At 44.8% G+C, this 21,093-nt stretch overlaps 1 protein-coding gene across 3 annotated transcripts in view; it reads left to right on the top strand.

Annotated features, from left to right (window-relative positions):
• ARHGAP31 (Rho GTPase activating protein 31) overlaps positions 1-19,099 on the top strand; it is a 122,519-nt gene extending 103,420 nt beyond the window's left edge. For 2 of the 3 annotated variants that reach the window (XM_059882835.1, XM_059882806.1), the window contains 3 exons: positions 2,404-2,979; positions 9,305-9,585; positions 11,981-19,099. In XM_059882835.1, the coding sequence (XP_059738818.1) occupies positions 2,404-2,979; positions 9,305-9,585; positions 11,981-14,410 (3,287 nt within the window). In that variant the 3' untranslated portion in view covers positions 14,411-19,099. The remainder of the gene's footprint in view (positions 1-2,403; positions 2,980-9,304; positions 9,586-11,980) is intronic. The other variant, NM_001205810.2, reaches the window with a different exon arrangement.
• Positions 19,100-21,093: the final 1,994 nt, after the last annotated feature.

The following is a 21,093-nucleotide window of genomic DNA, read 5'->3' on the forward strand; positions in this document are numbered from 1 at the left end:
AATCCCCCAGGCCCAGACTCCTCCATGACCCTGAACTTCAGACGCCCACATAGCCCCTTCTCCCAGAGGCCTGTTTCTCCAGCCTTCCTCCAACCGTAGCTGGAGACAACAGCCTCTTTACATTCCATCCTGAAGCAGATAATAGATCAACACCTGAAAACTAAGGCAGAAGTGGCTCCCTCTTGGGGCATAAAGAAGAGTTTTGAATTTAGGTGTTTCCATAGGCATTGGCTTCATTGTGTTTGTCAATTCAGGATTTTGAGTTGGGAGATTCATTCCTTTATTCATTAATAAACACCGACGGCACCAGCCTGGCACACAGCTGGTCCTCGCTTATTGGAGTAGATGCCCACACAGCTGCATGCCAGCCGACACCCATCACCAAAGCAGCACCTCACCACGTTGGTTCTTACAGCTTCAGCCTTAAGAGACTGACACGCTGTCGCCCTCACTTCTGTTTTTGTTAACTAACAAGCTAACAAGGATTTTTGTAGTTAGCAAGCATTGCTACAACTTGAAAGACCCAGGGCTTCCCTAGCAGCAGGCTGTTTAAACTCCCCCATACTTAAACCGTAACTTTCCAGTCCAAAATAATACAAGATATTTTGCTCTTTGATAAATGAGGCAGCCTGAAACAAAACAGAAAATCTTTAGAAACGACTTTGAAAAAAATAATTCTAAACTTGTAAAATATTCAGTGAGGTCTTTTTAAGCGGACACGATCCTTTTAGCATTTTCACACCTTTATATTCATCACTTTGCTTGATTCTGAAACCTCTTGGGGGCAGTTCTTGCCCAGTTTTGCAGAATTTAATATTTCAAAAGCTAGGTCACCACTTCCGTGGGCATTGGGGAGGTTATCTAACCTCTCAAGTCTGGTTTCTTCATGTGTTCAGGGAGATAATTACACTTCTCCTACAGAGTGTTTTTAAGAATTTTAAATCCAATGTTATCTAAGATGTAGCACTTTGTGAGAATTCTTTTCCAGATCCCTGGCAATTCGGTTGCTGTCCCCTCAGCTTCGTTATTTCCCATACAGACTTTTCTTTGCCTTCACTTCTAAGTTAGTCAGGAGCTCACTCCTCGCAGCTGTGCTTTCTAACATTTAGTTAATTTACATTTCTAGTTTCTGAGCCTCTGAATCAGCAGGAAGAAGCCTGGGAAAAGGCGGAAAGGTCTAGCTGAGGACGGCATCTCTTTCCTTGCTGGGAAATCTAACCCCTGTCTGGGTCCATCTGCCAGAGAAAACTTAATAAGTTTTAAAGTTTTAAAATGAAACAAGACTCTGTTATTTTGGCCTTTTTGTCTTCACCTTCATTTTGAGCAAACACCATTTTGTCATCTCCCATCATCTTTTTATTTTTTCATGATCTACATTTAATGCTTGGTGGATGACTGTTCCATTTAGCCATTTCAGCAGTATCTTTCTTTTGGAAACTGCTCTACCTGCAAAGTTTAACTCAGATACATGTGTTGTTGTTCAGTTGCTCAGTCATGTCAGACTCTTTTTGACCCCATGGACTGCAGCATGCCAGGCTTCCCTGTCTTTCACTATCCTTCCCTGTCCCAGAGTTTGCTCAAATTCATGTCCATTGAGTCGGTGATGCCCTCCAACTCTCTCATCCTCTGTCGTCCCCTTCTCCTCCTGCCCTCCACTTTTCCTAGCATCAGGGTCCTTTTCCAGTGAGTCGACTCTTCACATCAGGTGGCCAAAGTATTGGAGCTTCAGCTTCAGCATCAGTCCTTCTGGTGAATATTCAGGGTTGATTTCCTTTAGAATTGACTGGTTTGGTCTCCTTGCAGTCCAAGGGACTCTTAAGAGAGTCTTCTCCAGCACACAATTCAAAAGCATCTATTCTTCAACTTTCAGTCTTCTTTATGGTCCAACTCTTACATCCATATGTGACCTCTGGAAAAACCATAGGTTTGACTATGATACATGTGACACAGCAGAAGGTTCTATCAAGATATCATAAGAAAATTCTGTGCACATGTTTCCTCTTGTCAACCAAATGTTAGGTACCTGTCTTTATTAGGATAGCTATACCCTTATTGATGAGCTTCCCTGCTGGCTCAGTGGTAAAGAATCTACCTGCCAATGCAGGAGACACAACTTCCATCTCTGGGTCAGGAAGATCCCCAGCGGAAGGAAATGGCAACCCACTGCAGTATTCTCGCCTGGGAAATCCCTTTGACAGAGGAGCCTGGTGGGCTACAGTCCATGGGTCACTAAAGAGTCGGACACGACTGAGTGACTAAACAACAACATACCCTTATTAGCATGCTGTGCCTTTCCAGTATTGCCAGTATTCATTCAAGTATTGTGTGCTGGCCCTTCCTGGAAGTCTCTGCAGTGAGGCCTGTACTCAGACTGCTGACCAGGTTTGTTTGCTTTTTCACCAGGGAAAGAAACCAAAGGAAATTTCAATCGAACCGTCACCACTGGTGGATTTTTCATCCCAGCAGCGAAAATGCACTCGACTAGCACTGGCAGCTCCTGTGACCTCAGCAAGCAGGAGGGCGAATGGGGCCAGGAGGGGATGCCGGCAGGGGCGGAAGGCGGCTTTGATGTGGGCGGAGACCGAAGCCAGCCGCAAGGGGCTCAGGCCCGGGGCCCGCCTGAGCAGCTGAAGGTGTTCCGACCCATTGAAGATCCTGAGAGCGAGCAAACAGCCCCGAAGATGCTGGGCATGTTCTACACCTCAAACGACAGCCCCAGCAGATCTGTCTTTACCAGCAGCCTCTTCCAAATGGAGCCTTCTCCCCGTCACCAGCGCAAGGCCCTGAACATTTCCAAGCCCTTTGCCGTATCTGTGCCACTCCGTGTATCAGCTGTCATCAGCACCAACAGCACCCCATGCCGAACCCCCCCAAAGGAGCTACAGTCTCTTTCCAGCCTGGAAGAGTTTTCTTTCCAGGGCTCAGACAGTGGAGATTGGCCCGAAGAGGAGAAGCCACTGAGTGCTGAGACTTCTACAGGTAAAAGAGGAGGAGAGGGTCTCTTTCCATTGCAAGAGAGGAAAAACCAAACTTAAACATTGTCTTGTTGCAAGACAATGTAGAGAAGTGGTTAGGACCATGGGCTCTGGAGCCAGCCTGCCTGGTTACAAGTCCAGGCTCAGCCATTTTGCTGTGCAGTCTTCAACAAGTTTACATAACCACTCCATGCCTCAGCTTCTTGATCTGTAAAATGGGAATATTAAATTGTGAGTATTAGTTAATCCATGTAAAGCTTTCAGAACAGGGTCTAGTACATAGCAAGTACTGTGTAAATGTTACTTGTTATTATTTTATTCATTCATATAGTGAGAAGGAAGGGGAGGGAAACTCACGGAATGGAATGCAGAGCTGGAATTGGGGATTCAGCTCTTCCAGACACAGTCTCTCCATCCACCCATCCCAAATTTCTACCTCACGTCTGCCGGGAACATGGCTAGCAGCCTGAGCAATGAGAAGGAGCATCTACCTCTCAGTTTCCTTGTATCAAACACAGCGAGGACTCTGATTGGGTCTGCTTGGGTCACATGCCCAGCCTTGGGCCAATCACTGTGGCTGGACAAATAGGATTCTAAGATTGGCCAAGCTTGAGTCTCTGGGCCCTCTCTGGGGTGAGAACCAACAACCAACTGTGAGCAACACAAAAGGGAAATAGTGAGAACCTCAGAGGAAAGGATGACTGAGAGACAAACCAACAGATTCACATTGTGGTTTAAGAATATTTCTATCTCAATTAGCAGCAGCAACTTTTTCTGATTACTTATCATGATGTCAGGCACTGTCCTAAGGGTTCTACATGAGTTATCTCATTTCTCCTCACAACAACTCCTTGAGGTTATTATATAGTCTAGTATCCCTGTTTGCTAAGAGAGGAATTTGTTAACTTGCCTGAGGGCTCCTAGCAAGGGCATATAAAAGTCAGGATTTTAATCCAGACTTTTAGAAAATCCAAGCATTCTGCCATGCTCCCTCTCATGTTTGCTATGGGCTGTAGGGTTACAAAGATTCTTAAAATGCAATCCCTTCCCCCAGCAAGCTCACAGGCTAGGAAGGGAAGCTGAAGCCCTGAGCCCTCCTGCAGCACAGGGTGAACTGGTAGAAGTAGCCTAACACCCTCCTTGGGCTTTTTTTTTTTTTTTCTTTTTTGAGAATTTATTTTTTACATTGAAGTATAGTTGATTTATAGTGTTGTGTTAATTTTTGCTGTACAGCAAAGTGATTCAGTTATACATACAAATACATTTTTAATATTCTTTCCCATTAAAGTTTGTCATAGGATGTTGAATATAGTTATCTGTGCTACACAGTGGGACCTTGTTGTTTGTCCATTCCATATGTAACAGTTTACATCTGCTAACCGCATCCTCCCGAAAGCCCTCCCACTTGGCAGGCACAAGTCTGTTCTCTCTGCCCACGAGTCTGTTTCTGTTTTGCAGACAGGCTCATTTGTGTCATATTTTAAAGGTTTTTTTTTGACCTGGACCATTTTTAAAGTCTTTATTGAATTGTCACAATATTGTTTCTGTTTTACGTTTTGTTTTTTTGGCCACAAGGCATGTGGGATCTTAGTTCCCCAACCAGGGATTGAACCCACACCCCCTACCATGCAAGGTGAAGTATTAACCACTGGACTGCCAGGGAAGTTCCCATTTGTGTCATATTTTAGATTCCATATTCAAGTAATATCCACGTACAAGTGATATCAGATGGTGTTTGTCTCTCTTTCTGACTTACTTCACTTAGGATGATAATCTCTAGTTGCATCTGTGTTGCTGCAAATGGCATTATTTCATTCTTTTTGTGGCTGAGTAGTATTCCATTGTACATATGTATCACATCTCCTTTATCCATTCATCTGTTTATGGGCATTTAGGTTTTTCCACATCTTGGCTATTATGAACAGTGCTGCTATGAATGTAGGGGTGCATGTATCTTTTTTGATTGTAGTTTTGTCTGGATCTATGCTCCATTGGGCTTTTTGAATGAAGGAGCACATAAGTTCCCAAAATGTTATGAAAGAGGGGTTCAGAAAAGAGATCAATAGCATGGAGCAGTCCTCTCAGGAGGATTCCAGGAGTCCTTCTCAGAAGTGGTGACATTTGGGCCTTTATTAACGTGTAGGACTTTTTAATGCAGAAGATATGGAAAAGGGTGTTCTGCGCCGAGAGGCACTGGACCATTATGAGAAGTGTATAGATTTTGGACTCCAGCTGGAAGGGTCCAGATTTGAGCTTCACCACTTTGGGGCAGCATGAGAGCTGGTTGGTATCTCTGAGCCTGTTTCTCTTCTGCAGAGCAGAGATGGCTCCTGTCTCAAGGGCTGGGATGAGTTCTGCACGGGAGATTGTTCATGAAATGCCTGCTTAGAGTGTGGCCCTCAGAGGACGCTCAGTAAACATTCTCCTCCCCCTTCCCTTCAGGATGGGGCACAAGAGGGGTAAAAACTCAGAGGTGTTAAGTGACACCCTGTCTGGAGAATGCTGTATGGGCTGGTGTGGGGTGAAACAGGGTGAGGGCTAGAAGAGGAAGTGAAACCTTTGAGGAAAAAAGTGTTTCTAAAGGCTTTTATGTGACTGGTTGTCCTTCTTAAAAGAGAGGGTCCCCAGGACCCAAGAGGTCTTTGGCAGACAATCTGTTATCTTTTTTACCCTCTCTCCTTCCATCTCTCTAAATCAGAATACCCAGTCTGTATCAAATTGGTCTTGGAAAGACACTGATGGAGGTGCCAGCCTGCTTCCCTGACTGTGACTAGTGACAGCCAGGGCAGAATGAGGGACTTCATAGGAGGCAGCCATGTGACTCTAGGACCAGTGGCCAGAGGGAGATGCCAAAAGTTTCAGGAACATTGCGGGGCAGGTGGGGGCTTACCTTTGTCTCTGGTGGGGTTAGGTTAACATCGGTTCTAATTACCTTCATAATTATTCCAAATGAAGAACTCCACGTTCCTTAATACATTATTTTTTATTTCTTCTGTGCAATAGCAATAGTTAAAAGAAAAAGAATTAAGACAATTTTCCAGGTAACCCAATTCAAAGTTTTAGTCACTCTGCTCAAACCCATTCTTCTACTTTTGGCCAAACTTCTACTTCCATCCCATCTACCAAAACTCTCATGGCCATGCTGACCTTCAAGGGAGGCTGAGAAGCGTGGCTGACTGGATCATCAGGTACCTAGCTAAACTTGAGTGGCTGAGATGGTTCTATTTCAAAATTAGGAAGAGAAAGGATACTAGGGGACATTAGAAGTCTCTATCTCCATGGTCACCCACTTCATATATAAAGCATCCCATGTGGCAATCTGACAATGCCCTTCCTCCTCTTTTGAGCTACAGAGACTCCTTTACAGCTTACAAGTATCCAGCCACAGCAAGTACTGGACTGCTAGTCCCTTACACGATAGTTTCTTGACATAGGTACTGCCTCTGTGCTGAGAAGCTTAAGCCAGGGATGGGCATCACATACGAGTGGAAAGAAAATGGTAACCCAATGGCTTAGCCACACACAGGTAATAACAGTGAATGCTGTAGGAAGTGGAGAGGGAGAGTGCAATCTGGGGAGGCTCCATAAGATATGTTATTAGGTTACTATCTTGAAATGGGGAAGGTTTGAGTCTCAGGAAGGACCAGAGCAGGGAAGTATAAGGCCGGTCAGGGGTACTGGGTCTGCTCACTGTCTACCCCAGGGAGTGGGAGGAGAGTGGACATGTGGCCGGGCCAGAGTGAGGAGGGCTTTGAGCAGGACAGAGAGTGATCTGAACAAGCTCACATGTAATGCAGGCCTTTCTTCCACTCCTCGCTTTAAGAGTCTACGGTCAACAAATGGAAGATCCCGAGCTTTGCAAAAAGAGACAGTGGCCAACATCCAACTAAGAGATCTTAGTAGAAGGGGAAGAAAACATTTTTTTTTTAAATCACTGATGCATTACCCTTTTACCCAGAAGTTTCACTTCCAAAAATTTGTCCTAAATAAGTAGCTGCACAAGCACAAAATGTGTATGCATACCATGGCATTATTTATAATAGCAAAAGACGGGACACAACTCAAACGTCATCTTTAGGAGATGGATTGAATAACTAGGATGCATTCCCATAGTTGAATTCCATGGGATTCATAGCCTTGTGAGCCCTGCACCACTTCCTCAGGCTCTTATGCATCCGCGAGGGATAGTTTCTTTGCACAATTCTGTCTCAAGTGTCTGCCTTGTGTTTCTGGTTTTCTGCCTCAGGGCTTTTTCTGAAGGGAGACTCTTACCCAGCCCTTGCTCAGGAAAGCCCAGAAGTGTGGAGTTTAACTAAGGCAGCTGTCAACCAGTAGGCGATGGGAGTCAGTGGGCTAATGAGCCTCCTGCCCACCCTTGGTGGAATAACTCTGGGGCACATTTCCTCATGGCTCTTCAGAGGGTCACCGAGGACTGCATTCTGGTTGCTCTGGTTGTGGTAACCACTTTATTGACATTTCCTCCATCTCACCTCCTCACTCCTGTTTCCAGGGACCACCTTTCAAATAAGCTGCCTGCTGCCAGGCCCTTGACTAAGGCTCTATTTTGAGGGGAACTCAAACTCAGCCACATCCTAAAGAAAATGAAAATGAAAGTTGCTCAGTCATGCCCATCTCTTCGCGACCCCGTGGACTGTACAGTCTGTTGAATTCTCTAAGCCTGAATACTGGAATGGGTAGTCTTTTACTTCTCCAGGGGATCTTCCCAACCCAGGGATCGAACCCAGGTCTCCTGCATTGCCGGCAGATTCTTTACTAGCTGAGCCACAAGGCAAGCCCACATCCTAAAGAACAGTCAATTTCGTTACATACTAACATGGCATAGACTTCAAGATAGGTTCTTAAGTAAAAAAACGCAAAGCAAGAACAGTATAGATCACATGTGTAATATAGATCATATTACACATTTGTGTAATAAAGGTGGGGAATGAAAAATAGATGGTACAAGTATCTGCTTATCCATGCAGAAATGAACTATGGCAGAATAAACCAGAAACTAATAAAAATGGTTCTCCATAGGAGACAGTGAGGGTGTGGAACAGACTGGAAGCAACACAGGGATGAAAGCTAAACTTTTCTGAGGTCATTGTTTCATATAATTTTAACTTTTCAACTTTGTAGTTGTTTTACATATTCAAAAACTAAATTAAATTTCAAAAAACAAGCCTGCCAAGTGATGGGCAGGAGAAAACAGCACTGTTGTCAGGTCTGAAGTGTTATTCGTTCCGACCTCAGGATGCTGTTACTGGGTCTGACTGAGCTTCAAGGCCATCATGTGGTCAGAAGCCTTGAGTTAAGTCACCAGCATAACTAGTGGCAATGAAAAGAATTTGTTCTTAATCAATAAACTTTCCTGAGCTTGTACTCTATGTCAGACTCTATAGTAGGCGCTTTGTCTCCCTAATCTTCTTTATCTTTACAACAGCCCTGTAATATGTTATTATATAGTATTATGCCATGTCCCAAGATTACAAGATTCACTGAGAAACTAACATTTGAACTCAGGCTTCTTTAATTCCAATGTAAATAATGTCACTGAGGATCTTCTATATAACCAGCACTGTGCAAGGTATGGAGACTTTATCCTACACTGTGGAAACAGCCTTATATGGTGAAATAGGACCTTCTTCATGAAAGGCATTAGGCGCCAAACATGAGATTTGCTGCCTCTACTCTCTCTGTCTGCTGTTTAAGATCAGAGTTGAATCACTTTAGATGTAAATATATATCCAAGTGAATGTGCAGGTAGTCCCTGAGAAGAGTCACATAGGAAGCTGCAGTCATAATCATAATACATCTTTGTAGCTTGGTGTAGATAACAGATTTCTGTGACCTTAGACAGCAAGCAAAAGACTGGATTAGTACCAGGTTTCTCAACCTCAACACTACTGACATTTTGGACTGGGTAACTGTGGGGGTTTGTCTTATGCTTTGTAGGATATTTAGAAGTGTTCCTGGCTTCTGCCCACTAGATATCAGTAGCCACTTCCCCCACCTGGTTGCAACAACCAGCAGTGTCTCCAGACATTGCCAAATGTCCCCTGGAGAGGGGAGGACTCAATGGTTCCCAGTTGAAAACAACTGGACCAGATGATCTTCGAGGTCCCTCCCACTTCCAGCATTCTGAGACTCTGGGATCTGAGGACAGATCATTGATAGGAGGAAAGGGTAAAGAATGTGAGGGAGTAGTGAGCTGGGAGAATCCCCTCCATCCTTGTGAAGCAGAGCTAGTCCAGGACTATGACTGTGCTGGGAATGGCCCCTCTTGACATGGAGTCTCCTTCAGCTGATAACTCTTATCCTCATTGCAGCATCTGTACCTAAGAAGGCAGCTCTCGAGAATACCAAGCCAGGACCAGACACGGTGAGAACACTGGAATGCAGCAAAGGCCTTCCCCTGGAGCCAGGCACCCAAGTGGAGGAGAAGAAAACCTCAGAAAGCCCCCTGGGTTCTCAGCATTCAAGTGAATTAGAGAAGAAGCTGGATGAAGAGAAGGTGGTGGAGGAGAGTGGAGAGACCAGCCAGGTGGCGGCCAGCGCTCTGCAGGAGAACCCCGGGGCCAGAGCTGAAGCAGTGTTTCTCCATGAGATGGTAAGGTAGACTCACTGCCTGGTCCAGTCAGTAGGGTCTTCATTTTTCAAGGGCTCTTGGTACAGTTTAAAGTTTTTTGTTGCTGTTTGTTTACTTGTTTGAAGAACCAGTTTATGCCAAAGAGACTTTAGGGCACAGCATTCTAATCAGGTCTGGGATTTTTTTTTTCTGCAGTGAACTTTTCAGGGGTCCTGTGGTGATAATAAGTAACCATTCAGCTCAAGTTCCCTAGGACAAACTCAGCTCTAAATATTTCTGACCTGAAGTAACCATAAATCAGTAATTTGCTGGGAATGTGATGACATTCAATCCAGAAAGCAGGACAAAACCTGCTTGTCATGTCCTGGGCCCAAACATGATGACCACTCATGGGGGCCAGCTCTCTTCTTCCAGACATTCTGGGTAGACGTTATCTGTGCTTGTTTGTGAAAATCTTCTGTAAGATTTTCAGGATCTATTCCTTCCTCCTATGGCTCTGGAGAACTTTAAACATGATGCCAGAGCATACTGAACCTTTCCCACCTTTCAGAGGTGGGATTTTCCAAGGTTCTGGGGGAAGGGATATCATTGCTTAAGCTGAAGTTTGAGGAGGTTTTCTAGGGACACCGAGAGAGGAGTCTTGGATTTGGGAAATACCTCTGGTGACCTGAGTGTGACTTGGAGGAGTATGCCAGAGGAGAAAAGGACTTTGCCTTTTAAGTAGCTTTCAGGAACTTGGTCTCTGGGACAGGTATAAAAGGCTTATGGGCTAAAGTTAGGGCAGTGCAGGGCCACCACAGTGGCCTCCAGAGGGCTGATTAAGGGTTCCTGTAAAGTATGTTTGTATTTATAGAAAGAGAAAGATGCAAACATTATTTTGGGGATTGAACTCTGGGAGGGATAAAGTATGAATTGCATTGCTTTGAGAAGCAGATGAAGTTTATGGTAGGAGAACCAGGCTGGATTCATGAGAACAAGTAAAAGCAGCAATTCATTCATTCATTTAAAAACATGTATTAAATACCTATATTGTGTGAGACACACTGCTGAGCACTGGGATCACTACAGTGTACAAGATGATCACCATCTCTGTCTTCTTGGAGATGACAGCTTAATAGATAGAAAGATCACAAACCAAGTCTTTTCTAGGATGCTATGGAAGTATGGTTTCTGTGGGAGCATGTCATAGGAGGGCTCAACCTAGTCAGAGGGAGGAGGGGGTTCATGGGGGTCAGAGAAGGCATCTCTGAAAAATAGATATTTCTATTCAGAACTTAAGCTAGGAGAAAGGGGTAGGGAGCAGAATAGGGAGGGAGAGACTCCCAGGCAGAAAGAGTAAGATGTGCCATGAATCTGAAATGGGAAAGAGTACAGAACATTCAAGGAACAAGAACAAGGCTGGAGAATGGGAACATGGACTAGAGAAAGTGAGGCTCAGAGCAAAGCGTGGGTCACGTCATGCAGGGTTGCTTGGAAGGGATTTGGAGCTTAACCTAAGGGCAATGGAAACTCTTCTGATTTGCTCAGAATTTTATAGTTTAAAAAAGAACAACTATTTTATTATTATTTATTTTTTGTTGCGGCACCTGGGCTTTCCCTAATCGTTGTGAGTGGGGGCTACTCTTCACTATAGCTTCTCACTGTGGTGGCATCTTTTTGTGGCGCACAGGCTCTAGGCTTAGGGGCCTTGGTAGTTGCAGCACTTGGGCTCAGTAGCTGTGGCACACAGGTGTAAGTTGCCCATGGCATGTGGAGTCTTCCCATACCAGGAACTGAACCCATGTCCCCTGCATTGGCAGGTGGATTCTTAACCACTGTACTATCAGGGAAGTCCCATTTTGCTATTTTTCATTCTTTTTTCTTTTAATATGTATCATATCTTTTTTCATTGTGAAATATGTATTTCATTAGTAAGAAGGGATAGCTGTATTTATTTGGAAAGCAGGTGTCAGGGCAGGAGTTAACATTTCATTCCACTGGGAGAACCTCATTTTTATGAGCCATTGGATCAATCTGAAGTTATATGAGATCAGGGATTGGGTTGGTTTTATAAGGCAACAATGAACAGGGGTTAAGTGCTTATGTTCAGGTGTAGACTAACCTAGATTTCAATCCTGATCTGCTGCTCTGTGACTTTGGAAAAATGTTTAATTTGTTTGAACATAGGTTGCCTCATCTCCAAAATGGGAGTAATTACAGTAGCATTTATCTTTTAGGGTTCTTGGGACAAGTGAGAAAACACGTTTAATGTGTGTTGTGGTACACCGTGAGCATTAATAAACATCTTCAGTCACCATTAGTGCCCTATCCTTTGTGTGCTGGGGTAGTGCAGCTGGTAGTGCAGACCCTTCTCTCCCTGGGAAACTGTGCCCAGTGTCTTTGGTTCGAAAGTAATCAGTTTCTTGATGTTTTTCAGGATGAAGATGATCTGGTCAACGCCCTGATCTGGTCTGAGATTCAACAGGAGCTGAAAATTATTGAATCTGAGGAGGAACTCTCCTCCTTGGCACCACCTGCTCTAAAGATCAGCCCAACTCAGCCTATTCTTGAATCTAGTCCAGGGCCTTTTGCTTCCCCGGAGCCCCCTGGGAGCTCCACCCCAGCTCCAGTCTCCGCCCCTCTGGAGGAGTGGACTAAGAATCCAACCAATCAGAGCACACTGGGCACTTCCACAGCAGCCAATAGAGAAAAGCTGGAGACAGCCGGCATCCTCCCTAGATCTGAGCCAGACCCCGAAAAGGGCCAGCGCCCAGACCCTGCCAGCCTGACTCCTCTGGAAATAGTTCCATTGGAGAAGTCTTCTCCACAAACAAGGATGGAAGTGGGAGCCCCAGGGAATCTGTCTCCTCTGCTCCCACCTGCTGCTCCCCCTCCAACACCTTTAGAGGAGGAACCTCGAGTCCAACTATTGAAGAGTGGCCCTGAGAGAGAAGACTCATCTGGGAATTTGAGAACCAATCCATATGCAGACCAAATGAAGTCCAAAGGCAGCCCTGAGATCCCTAGCCTTTGTCAGGGAGACAAGGCCTCTTCAGAAGAAAGTGAAAAGCAAAATTCAAAGAATCCTGCTCCTGAGAGCAAAGGCTCTAGTTTTCCTAGCCCAACCAGGGAGGCCGAGATTTCCCCACAAGGAGAGGAGGACGTAGCCCACTCAGTACAGGAACCCTCAGACTGTGATGACGACGACACTGTGACAGACATTGCCCAGCATGGCCTGGAGATGGTGGAGCCCTGGGAGGAGCCCCAGTGGGTGACAAGTCCCCTGCACTCACCCACCCTTAAAGATGTACAAGAGACCCAGATGCAGGGCCCCCAGGGCCACCGACTAGAAAAGAGGCTTTCTCACAGGCCCAGCCTTCGCCAGAGCCATTCTCTAGATGGCAAAACCATGGTTAAGAGCCAGTGGACTCTCAAGGGTTCCTCCTCCAGCAGCTGTGCTGATCTTGAAGCAGAAAGGAATTCCAACCCCCTGCAGCCCTTGGCACCCAGGAGTGAGATTACTGGATGGGATGAGAAAGCCAAGAGGTCCTTTCAAGAGCTCTCTGGCCTGAAAAGGACAGAGGTTCCTCCTAAGCAGAAGGCACCAGGTGGTTCACAGCCCGCATCAGCAGAATCCAGCCCTGTCGGTCTAGCAGAAGGAAAGGAACTGGGACCACACGTGGGGCCACACAACCCTCGGGTTGAGCCTGGTGGTGATCCTGAGCCAGACAGCAGCAAGGAGAACTCACCTGGTGTGCAGGACCACACCTCACCTGGAGAGCATCCCCCTAAGTTCCAGCGCAAGAGTAGTGAGGGTGGGGCCCCGAAGGGGAAAAACAGGCCTTCGTCTCTCAACTTGGACTCCACCATTCCCATCATTGACCTCTTCCGGTTTGAGAATGCAGCCTCATTTGGGTCACCTGAAGTGCACCTCTCTGAGCCAGGAGACCCAAAGGTCACATGGCTGACCTCATCTCATGGTAAAGTAGACCCCTGGAGGGTTTACTCCCAGGACTCTCAGGACCTGGACATGGTTGCCCATGCCCTGACGGGCCGCCGTAACTCAGCTCCTGTGAGTGTGTCAGCTGTGAGAACCTCTTTCATGGTTAAAATGTGCCAGGCCAGGGCAGTCCCAGTCATCCCACCCAAGATTCAGTACACTCAGATCCCACAGCCCCTGCCCTCTCAGAGCTCAGAGGAGAGTGGGGCTCAGCCCCTGGAGAGGAACCAAGAGGAAGCTGGCTCCACTGGTGGGACCTCTCAGAAACTTACCAAAGATGATTCTCTCTCCTCCTTGGAAAGCCCAAGGGAAGAAAAGCCAAAGCAAGATACAGGAGCCATTGAATCCTTGCCAGTGGATACCACTGCATCTCACGTGTGTGAGGGACCCACCCTTCCTCCAGAACCAGGTTTGGCCAACCTGCTGACCACTCAGGATGCAGTAGTACAATGTAGAAAGCGCACATCAGAGACAGAGCCATCTGGGGACAACCTTCTTTCTTCAAAAATAGAGCGCTCATCAGGGGGTTCTAAGCCTTTCCATAGGTCTAGACCAGGAAGACCTCAGAGCCTAATCTTATTCAGTCCTCCTTTCCCCATTATGGACCACCCACCCCCCTCATCTACAGGGACAGATTCCAAGGTCCTGCTGTCCCCTATCAGAAGTCCCACCCAGACAATTTCCCCTGGCCTGCTTTGTGGGGAGTTGGCAGAAAACACATGGGTCACACCAGAAGGGGTTACACTTAGGAATAAAATGACCATCCCTAAGAATGGCCAGAGACTAGAGACCTCAACAAGCTGTTTTTACCAGCCCCAGCGGAGATCAGTGATTCTGGATGGAAGAAGTGGAAGGCAAATAGAATGACATCAGTTCGCCTGCTGGTACCTGAGAAAATGTCATGATTCATCTGGAAGTTATTACAAAGGCTCCTTGCCTATATTCCAGGCAGAGGTTATCCAAGTTTGGGCTTATTTTGGCCTCTTCTTCTCTTTCTTTAGCCTTTTGACCATTTATTAATTAGGCCATTTGCCAGAAGAGAGGTCAGGGGAAGGACAGGAGATGACATTTAAATAAGCCTACTTGAGCAGGCAGGGAAAGTTCAGGTAAGGGAAAAGGATGAAATGCTGGCCTCCAGTGATATGTGGGGCTTAAACCGTTGCATCACTCCCCCGTTGCCATTATCTAGTGCTGTTAAGAGGTGGATGTGAGAATATCTTTTGAAAGAGAAACCCTTTGCCTATGTTGACAAATGTTGCTATTGAGGTTTAAAGGCCTCCTATTTACTTCATGCTTTTTAATGCTCTTTAAAGCATGTGTTCTTTTAGACCAGTTTTCTGATAAGCTTTGTAAAAGTGTACTATCCAGAGTAGAAGCAGGTTTGGAAATACAAACTAACATACACTTCGATATCCAAGTGGGTGAATTTACCCATGCTTTCCCTGAATCCCTGCAGACCTGTCCCAGATGGCTCCATACACCAGCATAGAAAATCAGAATGTATTCTCCAGAGCAGACTCTGAGACTGGTGCAATTCAAGAAGACTTTCTGGCTCTGGCTTTTATTAATTTGGGACTCCACTGTCCTGCCTCTGATTTATGAGTTCAGTAGTTGGGGAGGATGGGAGCTGAGCTGAGGGCTACCTCAGTGAAATGTGCTGAATCTTCATTTAGGTGTGATAGTGAAGTGATCTGCTCTCCTTCCAGTGTCTGAGTTCATGAACAGGATGCCATCATAGAGAAAAGCCTCACACATAGGCAGAACTACACTCTAAACGTGCAGTGCTTAAATCAGTGGGACATTTGTAAAAAAAACACCTCTAGCTCAGCTTCACTTTCTTTCCTCAGCTGGGATCTGAGTATAGGAGAAGATAAGGGGGGAATCCTAGGAGGAGAGAGAAGGACCCATGCAGGGCGGCCATCATTCCCGCTTGATCAGAGCTGCGCTTCTTGATGCCTTCCTTCCTCATTGTCCCTCCGTTGCTGAACAGCAGCTTTGAGGCACTCCTCCCCTTTCCATAGTCCTCCTCACCCACCACCCACCCCAGGTGCTCAGACTTGCTCTTCTTCTGTGTGTACGCAAGCAGAAGCAATAAACCAATCTGATCTTATTTTCGTTATTTAGAACGTCAAGTGGTTCTTTGCAACTGTAAAGAGAAAGGATGATTAACATAACCTGCTGACAGATTTTTGGTGCTTTTTCCAAAAAGGGCGTCTTCACAGGAGCCCTGCTCAAGGCAAAACCCATCAAGGTATCAACACTTTCAGACCTTCGAGGACAACTATCTTGTTTGAAAAACAAAGGAAGTATAGGACCTATTTTTAGCCCTGTGCACCTCTTCTCAGGTTCAAGGCTGGCTGAACTCTGTCCAGAAGCTCAGTCACTGCACATATTTCTCTTAAGAGCTAGCAGTACCTCTGGGCTGACCTCACAACTGAGGCTGGTACTGGGCTGGCTTAGGAGCTGAACTGAAGTTACCTCCTCTAGTGAGAAATTGGAAGCTGATGTCCTGCAACAGTTACGTGTTGCTCTTTCTCTTCTTTCTGATAAGCCTTACTGAGTTTTGAAGCCTTGTCCTATGCCTTTTAAGTCAGTATCTATGGCAGAGATAACTGGCAGGCCAGCCCATGCGCTCTGCTCTCAGAGGACCCTGAGTGAGCAAGGGGAACAGTTAATAGGCCTTTGGCCTGTGTGTTTTGCATTCTCATTGGGTGAGTAAAATATCAGACCAACAGCCAGTGAGATGTAAACCCATAAGAAAAGTCCTTCAAGCATAGTATTTTCCCCCTAGGCAAGCAAGGTGAGGGAGTATAGTGGTGTCAGATGAGAAGGGCCACATTCATATTTGAAAAGGACATTTCTGCCTTATCAAATGTGGCCCGTAGGCGTTATGTCAACCTCAGTACACTGTGGTATCTACGTTTTGATAAAGATCATGTTCCAGTTAGCAGGTGAGAGAAGGAGGGAACTGCACTTTTCTTCACCATCAGAACTCTGAGCCGAGTAACTAGTTTATGATGATTTTAAATTTTTTGTTTGTAACACTTAGAGGATATATTTTAATCTGGGGATAGACTGAGAAGTCGCCATTAACAAGTGAGTTCAACTTGAGGCACCCATGTAGATTTATTAAATGACTGCCATGTTTCTTAGATTCTGACATCTTTTATTTGTAGCATCTTCAGGGGTTTTATGTGTGGATGTCATCATGAAATAACAACTGAAGATATTCCCTACTCTGAGCTTTCCTGCCCAATCAATCCAGAAGGCCTTGGAAGCTGACTCACCTTCTTGGTCAATGTCCTGCTGCTAAAGTGTGGACCTCTCCATCTTCATAAGCTTCCTGGGGAAAGCCTGGCACTGATGACATTCCATTGCATTACAGGGAAAACTCATTACATTCATATGCTTGAAATTGTTCCCCCCAAATCTGAGATTACCTATTTGGATATCCACTTGGGACTGAAAAATGAACCCCTCTGAGAATGGCTGGATGGAAATTAGACTGCCTGCTTCTATCCAGGGGAAGCAAGAGAAGAGGTGCTGCTGTTTATAGGAGGATCTACACGCTGCCCTAGATAGGGCTACAGAAACAGATTCTCAAAGGGCTGTTGGTCCTCAATATGGGGGTAGCTCAAATTCAACTATTGGGCCTCAACATGGGGGTGGCTGATTTAAAACTTGAATTTAAAGTGAAAAACATGCATATTCTAATGTTTCTTTCAGTGTTAATGGCTGCTTAAAAGGATGATAACCTATATTTTGGCAAAATGGCCCTTGCAAGCCAACCTTTTCCCCCCACTTTTTTGCCAAAATGTACCAGGTAGAAGGAATGTGGCTTTTACTCTCTGCTTCAAATGGAATATGAAGAGGCCTGACCCAAAACCCCATTAAGACACTGTTAGCCTAATCTAAGCCTTAAAATTCAAAATATTGGCCAAGGCAAAATTCTGTATTCTGGGGAGATTAAAAATGTAAACATCATCAACAGACAATATTTGGCAAGATCTTAGTAATATTTGGGCACTTAAGAACTCTGGAATTCTTGAAGAATCTAATGAAAAGGGGGAGAAGGATGGTAGCAAATGAAATGGCCTATAAGCAACTAGTAGCAAGATTTAGACCCGTTAAGTTACCAAATGAAAGCACAAGGGGGAAACAAGTAGCAACTTAGCATCTTCTAATATGATTGCTGATAGTGTGCAAGTTACCCACTGACTTTAATCAAATTAAACACAATTACAAATCCAGAAGGTACTAGGAAGACATTCAGGTTTTGAGAATTTTGCTTTGATCAATTGACACAATTAGAGTGGTGACTAAGAATAAACCTGAGGTTTTGCATGGTCTTAACTGTCGGACACGACTGAGCGACTGAACTGAACTGAATTAGTTTGGCTGTGAAATCCTCTTGGATCTTTGCAAATGAACCAGGTAACATCAGGGTTCCATACTCCACTTCCATTCATCACAAAATGGGTTAACTCCTGTTGGTGATGAAGTCATAGGTCCAAGATATATTGTTACTTTCATGTCTAATGTTTAACACATGGTAATAACATTTGCCTCAAGTTGGGTGGAGCAGTCATTTGTCTACACAGGCCTGTTCTGCCTGAAAAGCTGTTGGGAAACAGGATTCATTTGTCTGGGGTTGTAATGGGAGAGGTTCAGGGAAGGTCCATTTCCCCCCAGGGACTGATTAGAGTCATGTTCTAACATGTCCTATCTGATGACAATGTGAATCTTGGGGTTAAGTGTTGCCAGGAGTGTGATCTTAGATGTCTCCAGCAGGAAGATGAGTTCAAAATGTGGAATGACAAAGACTGTGTCCTCCTTTGTCAACACCTTCCTAATAAAGGTAGAGAGGGAGTGAGTACCTTTCCAAGCATGGAGAGAAATGGGAGATGGTGGAAGCGTGATGGCTTAAGATCAGGGTCAGTCCAGATGGTGTAAACTTGGGGCCACCACTGATTCGACTGACACACAGGAAATCTAGGAGCACTAGGTTTATGAGCAATACAGGGATCACTTCTAGGAGGATGGAGGGTGTGGTTAAATATAAGAAGCCCATGAAATACAGAGTCCTGTGTTTTACTGGATGAATCACAATGCTTTGCATTAATTTAATGCCATAGTACTTCCTGGCTTATAATTCTGTAAGGTAAAGCACTTTCTCAAAGGAGTCTATCGGAAAGCCACACGATTTCAGCTGTTTGTTGAGCTTGATAAATGTTTCCAAAGATATAATCAAAATGTTTTTCTATTGATTAAAGAAGCATAAATATTAAACCTATCCATAGAGACATTTAAGTGTAATTAAAAGATTGTTATGCTTTAAAGTGTACTCTAATAAATGATATATAATGCTCATGATGGCACTATGAACTAGAAGACATGGGTCATCTACATCAATAATAGGAAAAGTGGATTATATGCCTTCTGGCTCATTGTTCTAGTTTGTTTTGTTTGATTTTTTTATTACTTCAAGGTTTGGTCTCCTCAAGGCAAAAATCCTGATTTGCTTCAGTAAAATTTTCTTGCTTTTGTTATCTTGCATTTTAATAATTGTCAAATATTTACAACTTCACTCTCTTACTGTTGCAGTCATACATGTCACCCAAGATACCCGGTATAAATCAATGGATGTTATAATGAAAAATGAGAAGAAAAAAAAGTTATTCTCAGAACTCCACCGTTTAAGGAGTTATGTGGATCTACCTACAGAAACGTGAACTCACATTCAAGTTTTTCTATTGCTTGAGTTAGGGAGGACTGTTTGTTTCAGTGATTTTTGTTAATGGTGCTCTGAAGGAAAAAAAACAAAAGTTTGCTGTCCTGGCATATATTACCTCAGAAGGGGGTTGCAGGGAGTGGGGGAAAGGCACTCAATGAGTTTAAATGTCAGGCCTTAAAAAATATGATACTGCCTAGGCTCCCAACTTGGTGATATTTGCAGTGAAAAGTAGTTACCAAGAGGATTAAAATTCAAGCATTTTGGGAATATCCTATTTAGAACTTTATACCAGTCAGGCCTGCTCCTCTTCCTTCATTACTGTTAAAAATGCCTTTTTTTCTTATGCACTCCCAGATCCCCACATTCCTTTGTTTCCCTCCTGAGCGAGCCCACCACCCTTCCCCATTTCCAGTCTGGCAACAACAGTTCCCCTCACTCCTGATCTTTCCTCCAGTTCCTCAGGGTCCCCCCCTCCTTGCAGTCTCTTCACTGAATGTTGCCTCCACTTCTTCGACTTCAATAAAACCTTGACATTCACCTGAGGACAATTCTTTCTCTGCCCATTTCTCCCACATTATACAGACTAGGAAAAGCCCAGAAAATTTATCCAGTTTCCCACTCCTGCTTCTGCACCATTTCTTCCCATCTCATACAAAAGTCTCACTACTAGAATTTATGGCATCCAGCTATTTTAATTTTTCCATTCTTTGTGGCCCTGATATAATCCATGTCCCAGATTTCCAGTCTTTGGTACCAGGCTCCATTTCCTTTCTACCTCATGTCCCATCATCATCCTGGATGACTTCAATGTTCCTGAGGAAAATTTGCCACAACTGCTTACAGCTTTTGCCTCAACTGTTGCTTCCACAGTTACACATCAGGCTGTTTCATAACACAGAAGTCTGTGATCTTAAACCCCCATATTCCTTTCTCAGAACTTCTGTCTTTGCTTCATTTCTTCTACTTGCTCAAGATCACAGATGTCTGCCCCAGCCTTCCTCTATCGGATGGCCATTACCCCCACCAGACTTCATCCTTCGCCTTTCCAGACCCCAAGTACATCATTACATCATCTGTTATTCTCATAACTTACTTGGCCACTCATCCTTCAGCTATGCCTGCATGGCAAACCTCCAAACCAGAGGCAGGACTCTTACCACCCAACTTCTCTACTCTTTTACTGTGTCTATTTAATAGAGTTCGACTAGAGAAAATCATAAAACCATGATGAAAGCCATTGTAAATTTATGGTTTATCACCTCAGCAGTGGCCTCATTCTCAAAACTCACACGGTATTCCAGATGGACCACTCCTTTCAAAACCTAATGGCTTCTTACTTCACAAGTTTATACAGACTTCCCTGATAGCTCAGTTGGTAAAAAGAATCCACCTGCAATGCAGGAGACCCCGGTTCGATTCCTGGGTTGGGAAGATCCACTGGAGAAAGGATAGGCCACCCACTCCAGTATTCTTGGGCTTCCCTTGTGGCTCAGCTGATAAAGAATCTGCCCACAATGTGGGAGACCTGGGTTCGATCCCTGGGTTGGGAAGATCCCCTGGAGAAGGGAAAGGCTACCCACTCTGGTATTCTGGCCTGGAGAATTCCATGGACCCTATAGTAGGGTCACAGAGTCAGACATGACTGAGTGACTTTCCTGTTTATGCTTATGTTTCCTCCACCTCACAGAATGCTTGTCTCTTTATTCCTGTGTGTACCTAAGCTTCTCAGAGGAAGCACTCCACCTTCATGCTCCATTAAATTTCTCCTGCTAAAGCTACCAGCGGTATCACACTAAAGCCAAGTCAAGTCTTGCCT

Source organism: Bos taurus, chromosome 1, assembly GCF_002263795.3.
Source record: "Bos taurus isolate L1 Dominette 01449 registration number 42190680 breed Hereford chromosome 1, ARS-UCD2.0, whole genome shotgun sequence".
Taxonomy (NCBI): domain Eukaryota; kingdom Metazoa; phylum Chordata; class Mammalia; order Artiodactyla; family Bovidae; genus Bos; species Bos taurus.